The 10648-nt window shown below is 35.8% G+C and overlaps 2 protein-coding genes across 7 annotated transcripts; one reads left to right on the top strand and one right to left on the bottom strand.

The window, feature by feature from the left end:
• Nucleotides 1–246: 246 nt before the first annotated feature.
• On the bottom strand, nucleotides 247–4446 carry LOC105697703 (DNA replication licensing factor Mcm3). Of its 2 annotated transcripts, XR_001103870.2 has the most exons (13): nucleotides 4307–4446; nucleotides 4132–4244; nucleotides 3842–4050; nucleotides 3643–3773; nucleotides 3344–3582; nucleotides 3023–3265; nucleotides 2550–2913; nucleotides 2175–2479; nucleotides 1948–2098; nucleotides 1468–1877; nucleotides 1192–1390; nucleotides 406–506; nucleotides 247–257 (listed from the first exon to the last, which is right to left on the bottom strand). XR_001103870.2 is itself a non-coding variant. In XM_012421290.2 (11 exons), exons 1-11 carry the CDS (start codon nucleotides 4367–4369, stop codon nucleotides 1192–1194), a joined length of 2427 nt encoding a protein of 808 aa, XP_012276713.1. In that variant the 5' UTR covers nucleotides 4370–4446; the 3' UTR covers nucleotides 965–1191. The 2 variants fall into 2 exon arrangements, 1 of the variants encoding a protein (XP_012276713.1); XM_012421290.2 differs by lacking the exons at nucleotides 247–257; nucleotides 406–506 and having other exon boundaries at nucleotides 965–1390.
• A 423-nt stretch (nucleotides 4447–4869) lies between these two features.
• LOC105697659 (inositol polyphosphate 5-phosphatase OCRL-1) lies at nucleotides 4870–10591 on the top strand. 5 transcript variants are annotated; one of them, XM_023432557.1, is made up of 20 exons: nucleotides 4961–5054; nucleotides 5393–5468; nucleotides 5539–5719; nucleotides 5799–5933; nucleotides 6017–6159; nucleotides 6248–6390; nucleotides 6465–6638; nucleotides 6744–6906; nucleotides 6991–7169; nucleotides 7243–7464; nucleotides 7542–7677; nucleotides 7751–7930; nucleotides 8006–8102; nucleotides 8203–8340; nucleotides 8397–8494; nucleotides 8579–8756; nucleotides 8915–9042; nucleotides 9101–9212; nucleotides 9297–9474; nucleotides 9587–10591. In XM_023432557.1, the coding sequence occupies exons 2-19, from the start codon at nucleotides 5403–5405 to the stop codon at nucleotides 9455–9457; spliced, it is 2634 nt and encodes an 877-aa protein (XP_023288325.1). In that variant the 5' UTR covers nucleotides 4961–5054; nucleotides 5393–5402; the 3' UTR covers nucleotides 9458–9474; nucleotides 9587–10591. The 5 variants fall into 5 exon arrangements, with proteins under 5 accessions (XP_012276602.1, XP_023288325.1, XP_012276603.1 ...); XM_012421179.2 differs by lacking the exon at nucleotides 4961–5054 and adding an exon at nucleotides 4870–4921 and having other exon boundaries at nucleotides 9297–10591; XM_012421180.2 differs by having other exon boundaries at nucleotides 9113–9212; nucleotides 9297–10591.
• The last annotated feature ends 57 nt before the right edge of the window (nucleotides 10592–10648 follow it).

Below are 10648 nucleotides of genomic sequence, written 5' to 3'. Positions count from 1 at the left end.
CTTTTCCAATTTATGGACCGCGCTGGTGAAATAATTACTACACACAAAGTTCCCTCTCGTTGATGTCGTGGCCCGCACAACGGTATTGACTTACCGGGGATAATACTTACGTGGATATTTTTTACATGGACTATCGTCGTGTGGAGGATTTAATAGATCATAGGAATACGCCGTAGATTTTTTACGAATGACCTGAAGAATTCGCACATGTTAATCGGGGATAATTTGGAAGCGATCCTGGACTTTTGCCGGTGCAGCTGAAACGATCAATAATTAACATGTTTAAAATGCGGTTTAGAAAAAAAAAAAATCAGTCATTTCAGGACAAATGGATCCGGTGCCATTGTGCGTCACTGACTGAACGCCTAGATTTTATATGAAAGTAGACTTGCTGCATGTATTTACCTGACGACAAAACGGACCTATGCTACCTTCATTTCTGCGAAGGGTTTACATGAACGTGAACATCTCTTGATTTTTGTAGCCAATTCGGAAGTGGAGGGATTCTAAAAAGCAATAGCGTATCAGATTTAACCTGTCTTAGCTAGGAAAAGGATGTAGCTTATGTATGTATGCCTGTTATGAGTACGGTTAAATTGATGTTACGCAATTGCACGGTGTTCTACTGATGTCGTATGGGATCAGTTCATCGTCCTAAATTTCTAATATTTCTTGTTTTATACTTTCAATTACGAGAATTATTTTTGCAAAAATATTAAGATAGTGAATTTAATTACGAGTGAGATATGGCATTAGCCGGTATATTATATTGTTATAATATCCATTGTTATTCCTGCAGAAAATGCTACGCGTGTTTAAGTAAAAACACATAGCGCGTGAACGTGTGTTATATTACGTTTCCGTTATCGTGATAAATGTTGATAATTATTGCCTAGTTTATGTGCCAACGTGTTGTACTATGATACACAAAAATAAATGTTATTAGATACGATGGACTCGATGCTCATTTTCTTTCGGTATATTTTATTTTGTATAATCCTCTATCGAGTATAAAAAATTTGAACTATAGTAAAAGCACTGATCGAAGTGAGCCTTCTTATTCTACTGAGTGGCATTTAAAAAAACACTGTCAATAAAATGTGCTTTACAACATAATGCACAGATATAACCACTCTTCATCGATGTGGTTATCATCTGATCGTTATCCATTAAAGCACATAACGTATTTACTTAAATGAGGAAAACGTTGTCATCGGCGAGCATCAATTTATTTGCATCCATCATTTGATTGAGAGCAGCTGAAACTTCACTTGGCGTAAAGGGTGGGTCATGTTGACTACTGAGATGTTCTCGTATCCTGGCCATCGGAAGCGTTTGAGTTCTTGCCTCTTTGAAAAGTTTGTGCAAAGTTGAAAAGAAAACCTTGAGTCTACAACATATGAGAAAAAAAAGTTGGTTTAACTAGTCATTATCGCGTTTTTTTTGTTTCTTTTTTTAATGACGCACCTGTCTTCGGTAATACTGGCGGGACTGGTTTCTTCAGAAATAGTAGCCATTGGTTCGGCAGGTGCTCTAGAATCGGTAGCTCTTTGGACAGCATCTTCAACGTGTGACTTATCTTCTTCGCTATCGTACTCATACGGATCCTTACCATTTTCACCCGAAGCGGTATCGGTTCTTTTGGTTCGCTTAGATTTTCGTTTTTCCACGGTTTCATCGTCCGTACTGACTTCGCTGTCACGTCTTCGACGTTTCTTCTTTTCCTTCTCCAAAACTCGCTTAAAGTAAGCGAACTGCACAAGCTCAATGGCTGAATGTGCATCCGCTACCGTTACGTACTTAGAGAGTCTGGCTTTCGCATGTGCCGTTGATAAACGAATGAGCGTTTCCAAGGTTCGGGCAGTTACAGGTTGCGTCTGAAAAAACGATTTGTTAAAACCATATAATAAATCCTTTATCTTTATAGAATTTAAAGATATATCGTACCCTAGCCACGTCGGATTCCAAACTATCTTCCGATCGAAGTTTGGAGTACTCTTCCGCAATTGCGATGCTAGCTTCTTCCGTTAATTTTGGTTTCATGCAGCGCGCAATATGAATATATTTCCTCATAAATCTGATATTAAGAATTTGATCACTGTAAAATATTTTATTCGTTAGGTATGCAATTTACGATCTTAAAAATACCGAGAAAATTGTGTCTGAAAGTAGACCTCTTTGAGCGACTGTTTCCATGTAATAAAGGATCATATTTCTCGAATACTTTGTTATCGGTCTCTTCCACCTCGTCTGCATCTGGATTTATCGTTGTCAATATGTCCATATCTGCATTTAATGGCAGAGCCTGTCCTTCCGGCTCACCAGGTTTCCTGTACCTGTGCATTCTCACTACGTGATTACTTATAATATGATCTTGTTCGGAGTCAACGATATCCAGCATGACGAATAGAAGATCAAATCGAGAAAGCAATGAATCTTGCAGTCCAATGTTCTCCATCGGTGTTTTGTACTGGTTGTACTATAAATTAAAACACCTTTTTAATATTAGCCCGCAATTTATGGTAATAATTTGTAAAACTTGATCCTACTCTTCCGTAAACTGGATTAGCAGCCGCTAATACGGAACATCGTGCGTTCAAGCTAGCATGAATTCCAGCTTTTGCAATGGTGACTTTTCCCTGTTCCATTACTTCATGAATAGCAGTTCTATCTATATCTGTCATCTTATCAAATTCATCGATACAAATGACCCCACGATCAGCTAGAACCATAGCACCAGCTTCGAGTCGACGTTCTCCAGTTTCTTGATCAGATGTGACCGCAGCTGTCAAACCTACACCGGACGATCCTCTACCAGTAGTCGTAATTGCTCGTGGAGCCGTACATAAGACGTATCTCAACAATTGAGATTTTGCAACAGATGGATCGCCAATTAGAAGAATATTTATATCACTGTTCACAAAATTGAAAATATTGAGTGAAATCATGGGCTTTAGAGTAGCACTATTAATTATTCATTCTGAATCAATGAATTAAATAAGAACGTAGTTAACAAACTCACCCCCTTAAACGTGATCCATTTGGTAGTATTTTTTCAACACCACCCAATAGCAAGTACAGTATGGCTTTTTTAATATATTCATGACCACATATCGATGGTGCCAATGACTTAGCAAGTAGTTCGAAAATATCGTCACAAGGATTATGCCTGGCTAATTTCTTACACATTGCTACATCGTCGTGTGAAATAGTAAGATTAGCCTCTTTATTTAACTGGGTGATATTATTTGCAATTAGAACTGTCCTATATAAGAATTAAAGATTTATATATTATTAAGACTACAATTATACCCCACTTTGAATATTTTAAAGTTTAAAGAACCTGAAAGCTCCGGTAGTATATCCTCCTTGTTTTCCTGGAAGACACCTATAATTTCCTATAATTTGAACTCGATCACCTGGCTTGCACAAGTCCACCAAATCATTATCACATATTATGTCGACGCTACGTGGCAACTGACCCACAGGAGCTTTTTCAGGCATTTCTTGAATTGTCAATGTTTGATGGTCTTTATATGTAGATAGACCAAATTCGGTCTCCAATGGATTTCCCTCATCATCCTATACATAAAAAAAAAAAAAATAGATCCTACTACCATAATTTACCTATTACATTTTTACCTTTGTAGGGTATGCTGCAGTACCAGGAAAGGCATCAACAGAAGTAAGATCTGTATAAGCCCTTTCAATAGTTATTTTTGTCACAGGACAATAATGAACACTCCTTACAACTTTAGGTCTGACAAGAGAACCTGTAAAAAATAAACTTTAATATAGAAAAACTATTCCTAAAATACTTTTGCATAATAATGTATCTTACATTTAGTTACAATCCCTTCTATGCATATCAAGTTCCCTAGATATTTTGACGTCGCCGTTCGTGGTGTGACATGCTTGTTACCGAAACTTCCTTCAAAGCCAACAAAAAAATCTACGTGTTCCTTAACATAATCCACGTCAATACTGCCAACGAATTGTTTTAATGCACTCTCAAATGCAAGCTGTTCTTCGAAAGAACTCTTTAATAATCTAAAGAAAAGCATAAATCACTACACAAATGTTATTACAAACTAATAAATCCAAATATTACAACAGCTTTCTTTTCTATACCTTGCCGCACGATTTGGGTTCTTCCTTCGCAGATCGTTAATGTTAACGATTAAGCGACATTTTTTTTCCTCAATCATGTTCTTAACTAGTGATACATAAATCCCTTGATCTTCCTACAATAATTAGTTGCATACATAAGTGATAAGTAAAAACATTAAAATCCTAAAAAACTTACTTCATCGTCCAAAAATTCCAAGTATTCCTGCTCCGCATTTCTTACTGCCAGATCTATATCCATTGTTGTTAATGCTTTTAAAACCTATATTACCCAAGCGTTCTTTTCCGCTTAAGAGGCGTTTCCTACAGACAAAACTCTCCGAACCGATTCTTGACAATATCCATGCAAAATTCGCTCGACTTTACTGAATTTTACTCGAGTCAGTTTGCGCGGGAAAAATATATGTATGTAAATATATATATTGTATTTTATGGGGGGGGAATGTGTATCTGCACCCGTTTCGCCACAGATCCGTTTGGATAATCAGCATTCTCTGTGCCGGCCAGAAATGAGTTGGTGCCGGCCTTATAAACGTGAATAACCCTAGTAGAAGCACAAATATCCCTAGGATCCTGAAAACGAAATCATACCACGAACTGTGTCCAATTTGAAGAGATGCTACAGTCGATATGTCCAATAATTGTGTGTCCAATGTTTTATGTCCAAACCGGTCTGTTGCGAAGTGGGTTTCTCCCGCAAAGGGAAGTATATTTGGAGACAAGCCTTGTCTACATGTATTATGGATGCGAGGCGTCTGTCAATGCGAGTAATTAACATCGATTAAAACAGCTTGTAAGCCTTTGATTCTGTCAAAAATTCCAAGAATTTTCTTAAATACTGTTCTGTACACTGACCAACTGAATTGCGTCGTTAAAACGGCGATTCTTAGTTAAATCTTCAAAGTTGTAGCGGCCTGTCAACTGTTGTAAGACACTTTTTTGGAGAAAATTTAGTAGAACTGACATAATATTTAATCGTTTAGTTTATTTTGTAGTTAACTAACATTCTTTAACCATTTGGAACGCTTCTTTTCTTGCTGACTCCAATGGTAGAAAGCTCAGAGCACTTATTGACTTTCTGTCGTAGTGGATATATTTAATTCAATTAAACATTGATCCTGTCCGATTTGTATTCACTTTGCTATGACATATCTTTAGACTATATTTTATTACTGGCCACAGATAAGGCTTTTCCATGTAATTTTTAAAAGTAGACAATGTGCCATGATTTTTCTGTTACTATATTATTATTTATTTATTTCAGGAGACATATCATGTCATCTCCAGAGCAATTACAAATTGTTCAATCAAAATTCACGTCAGGTGAAACCGTTGTAATTGTATCCTTTAAATCAAGTATTCCTCACTGAATTAATTTCGTTAAATTATTAAACCTTAATCAAACATAAGACAACGGAAGCATCCTTGATGCAAGGATGGGTAAGAGCAGCGAGGCTCCTTGCATTAGTCAACAAGGGTTCTACGTATGCCGTAGTCATATTACTTACATCCAGGTCTCCTCCACAAGTATATAGTGATCTCACCATAGAAAGAGTATTGCCTATTGATCAAGATTTTAAGTGTGATATAGGTAAGTTAAAAATTACTCTGAATGTTATTACAATTATTTAAAATAATTGATGTTATTCAGAAACTGCTATATCTTACAGGTACAGATGGAAAACAACAGGATGGATTGGAAGTATATTTAAATATATCGTCTAGAAAACTTCAATTAGTATTTGAAATGAGACCTGGAGTCGCTACTAGTTCTTTAGTCTCTGAAATATTCCGAGCTATCGAAGGTAATTCATAATAAATAGAAGTTCGACAAAAAATGAACTACATTATGCACATTAACTGTTGTCAATTTCACAAAAAATTTCAGTGTATCAAAAGAATAAAAATTCAACGATGGAATACTTCTGGATTCAAAAATTAACAGGAAGTACAAGAAATTTAGATAGCACTGTTGATATTGGTTCAGACAGTGCTGATCCAGTAAGATCTGTAACTAACTCTGCACGATCTGTAAATAGCCCTGTTCTATCATTAGATTATATGAAATTCAATTTTAATGTATTGCCTGCAATGGAATTAAATTAAATATTTATTACAGCTAGTGGAACTAGAAAGCCCCGATCTAGTAGTACCAAGGCGAAACATTGCCTCCGGGAAAACGCCAGTTGCTGCAAGAGAGTCAGTAGTTCGATATCAAATGGCATGTAAAGAAGATGATTATACATATACGGAAGTGTTTAGGTACGTTGTAAAGTCGTAAATAAAAAATCGGTTAAACCATTAATCGTGTAATCAAATCATGAATTTTTTTTCAGAATATTTGTAGGCACTTGGAATGTTAATGGACAACCACCAAATGGAATCACAATAGAGCAATGGTTAAGTTGCGACGAGGTGCCGCCTGACTTGTACGCTATTGGTTTCCAGGAACTGGATTTAAGCAAAGAGGCATTCCTCTTCAATGATACTCCACGTGAAGAAGAATGGCGGTACGGTAAACGGAGATTTTAAACTGCCATCCCTGTCTAGTATTTTCTATGTTAATACGTTGACTGCAATTTATGAATTAAACATTTTATGAATAACTTCTACAGGAAAGTCGTAACCAAATCGTTGCATCCAAAAGGCGTTTACCAGCAAGTTGCATTAGTGAGACTTGTGGGTATTATGCTAATCATATTTGCTCGAGACATACACATGCCTCATATAGACAATGTCAGCGTAGATACCGTAGGCACTGGAATAATGGGAAAATTGGTAACGTAGTATCGATTCTGCCATTACAAATTAATTTCGCTAATTATGACTTTCATAATTATAAGTCGAATTAAATGCATACAGGGCAATAAAGGCGGCGTGGCTGTAAGTTGTTCGATTCATAATACATCCGTTTGCTTTGTAAATGCACATTTGGCTGCACATTGTGAAGAATTCGAGAGGCGGAATCAAGATTATGCGGATATCTGTGCTAGGCTGAGCTTTTCCAAATACGTTCCACCAAAAAATTTTAAAGATCACGAGTAAGTAATCGTGGTGGTGCAAGAATAATTAGAATTATTTCTTGATACAAATTTAATTGAGGATTATCATCAGTCAGATTTATTGGTTGGGCGACCTAAACTATCGGATAACTGAAATGGACGCTGCTATTGCAAAGCATCATATTTCAATGGAGAATTACCACCCCGTTCTGCTTCTAGACCAACTTGGCCAACAGAAGAGGCTTGGTAAAATTTTTCAAGGTTTTCACGAAGCTGAGATTAACTTCAAACCAACTTATAAATATGATCCGGGTACCGATTACTGGGATTCAAGGTACCGCAGATCTCACCGATAGCATTAAATAAATTTAATTTTAATTGAAAAACCTAATTGTACTTTTACTATTACAGCGAAAAGGGAAGAGCACCTGCCTGGTGTGATCGCGTACTATGGAAAGGAGAACCAATAGCTTCGATAAATTATAGAAGTCATCCCGAATTAAAGATCTCTGACCACAAACCAGTCAGCGCAGTTTTTGATTCCCAGGTACTCTCAAACATTTTTGGCCATGCTGTTTATGGTGTGTTAATATTTATCATTGTTATTAAAAAAATTTCAGATTAGGGTCATCGACAAGGTAAAATATCGAAAAATCCATGAAGAAGTCATGAAGAAATTAGATAAATTAGAAAACGAATTCTTGCCTCAAGTGATGGTGGACACGACAGAAGTAATTTTTGATACTTTAAAGTTCCTGGAGCCCAGCAGTAAAGAACTTATAATCGCTAATACCGGGCAAGTAAGTGTGATACACGGTTATGAAAGTATTAATTGTCAATCATTTTTAAATTACGAATATATATACGGCTTCTAGGTACCCGTTCAATTTGAGTTTATAAAGAAGCTGGATGATATCAGTTATTGCAAAGACTGGTTACACATAGAGCCTTATACTGGGTTTATAAAACCTGGTGAGAATATTTCTTTGACTTGAAACATTAGGATATTAAAATAATATATTAATTCCCCTTTGCTCTGCTTCTACAAAATAATCAATTTTTATTAAACTAGGAGAGAAATGTGACATAAAATTGGAAGTCTATGTCGACAAGAAATCGGCATGCAAACTAAATTCGGGAGAGGACAAATTGTACGACATTCTAGTCCTGCATCTCGAAGGAGGAAAGGATATTTTTATCACCGTAACAGGTATGTCCAAGATATATTTCAAAGAAAAAATCCATGTCTTTCGAGTCAATTTTTAGGTACATACGAAAGAAGTTGCTTTGGGTCTTCAATGGAAGCGCTAGTGCATATTTCTGTACCAATCAGAGAAGTTCCTGTCGGCAGGTTAATGGAATTGGTATGTTACCCAAAATCCTAGGGGAGCTTTTTCCTAATTTTATGCTACTTTCGATTTTCTAACAATTTTGTTCATTTCTTATAGGAAAATAATAAAAATTTGTCGTCAGAACCATACTCAGTTCCAAAAGAAGTGTGGCAGTTAGTTGATAGGTTGTACCGACATGGTATTAAAACGGCTGGACTGTTCGAAACTCCAGGACTTCACAGTGAGATCATAGCAATAAGAGATTGGTTGGATCTCGGGAGTCAAGATCCTATACGTATCCTTGTGTCATCATTTTACTTATTAACAGGAAATTTTCGTTAACGTTTTTAATTCAGTTTCGATTAAACTGATATTCGCGATCTTGTATCACTCTGAAGAGATATTGAAAAGGATGGCATGAACATCAAATTTCTTTAACAAATGTATAAACAGCTGGTGGCGTTCATTCCGTCGCGGAAGCCCTCCTTCTACTTTTAGAATCCACCGCCGAACCTCTAGTCCCATACAATTTACATAATGTATGTTTATCGGCGGCTACAAATTATCTGCAGTGCAAGCAGGTACGTCATTTTTTTCGAAATTCGATCGGTATCCAAATTTTATGTGTAATCATTTCAGATCGTTATGCAGCTACCAGAAATAAGAAGAACGGTATTCTTATACACTTGTTCGTTTCTTCAAGAGCTTTTAAATCACTCACAAGATAACGGCCTAGACGCTAAGACACTTGGTAAGAGATATTCCTAATTTTTAACGAGTGCCATCCTCATGGCCATAAGCTATGCACACCTAACAAACATATTTTTCGTGCTAGCGACGCTGTTCGGTTCTATTTTTCTGAGAGACCCTCCCAGAAGTAGGGACGACCGTCTCCAGAGGAGTCGAGCCACTCAAGCGACGTTCGACAGGAAGAAAGCTGCATTTGTATATCATTTTCTGATAAACGATCAAAGTGATTTCATTTTTGGTCGATAGTTATGGACGTGAAGAAGGTAAGAACAAAATTTAAGTATTAGAGTATCGGAAAATTTTGTTCTGCCTTGGTACATACGTATTGTACTTATGTGCATAATATTTAACATATACACGTTCGTAAAATTACAGAGTATAATCCGGCTTACGCGTTGAAACGTAAACAGTTATGATATGCTTACACGTGAATGAATTACAACCTAGAACAAGGTTTTCTGTCGGTTGAAATAATAGACTAACGTCAAGTAATTTAATTCTTCTAACTTGGACAGTTCAATCGTTGATTTCATACCATTTTTTACCTAAATCATTGTGTAAGTGATATTTATTAAGGGCTACTAGAATGCCCAGGTAACTTGAGTCCATTCGTTACTCTAGAGAACAAACTGGGTATTTTTATAGTTTTATACAATTCCATGGTTATCCTCTAAGGCCGTCTGTAGTGCGGAATTGGCTTTCCTTTTTAAGGGAAGCTTAAAAGTACAACCTCTACTTATATCACTGTTGTGTTAAGCGATAATATGACACCATTGTATTATTTAGAATTAACGTGTTACAGTAATGCATTATGCCATAAAAAATTGTTTTCTTCAAAATCCTTTGAAATGGTATGTAGTGATTTTCATTTAAAACATTTTATAATTCGACATCGATGGTATAGAAATTTTCATGAATCATACATTGTAGGAAATATACAATTATATATATTTTTCGCTTAACATGACAGAATAAAATAGCCATTTGTGTATAATTACGTAAATTCGTTTCATTCAAAGGTTGAGATTATATCCTGATTGTTTATTTGTTGCATCCTTAGTAGTAAAATGATAGGATATCTGTATTGATTATAATTACCTTATTTTAATGTATTATATATTTATTGATGACCCTTACTAATAATCCCTTATGTATGCAGTCAAATGATGGAACAAATGATGAGATTCTAGACAATGTATGTATATGTAATCGCTATCGCCAAATGTTTAGAGTCCTAACATCAAGTACAGTGCCAATCAACTATAGAACTTTTTTTTTTTTTTTGGTATTTCACTAAGTAAAACTTACTTAATATGTTTAATTAGTTAAGGTAATTTAATCGATTTCTTTTGTGCATATTAGATTACATTTTTGCAATAGTTTATGTTTAATAGTAGGCACCATGACGATGTCATACCATTCTAGATAAATTTTGTA

This window comes from Orussus abietinus, unplaced genomic scaffold (assembly GCF_000612105.2).
Source record: "Orussus abietinus isolate OABI.00-Male unplaced genomic scaffold, Oabi_2.0 scaffold25, whole genome shotgun sequence".
In the NCBI taxonomy this organism is placed as follows: domain Eukaryota; kingdom Metazoa; phylum Arthropoda; class Insecta; order Hymenoptera; family Orussidae; genus Orussus; species Orussus abietinus.
The sequence above is the reverse complement of the archived record's forward strand: the minus strand, read 5'-3'. Positions and strand labels throughout refer to the sequence as shown.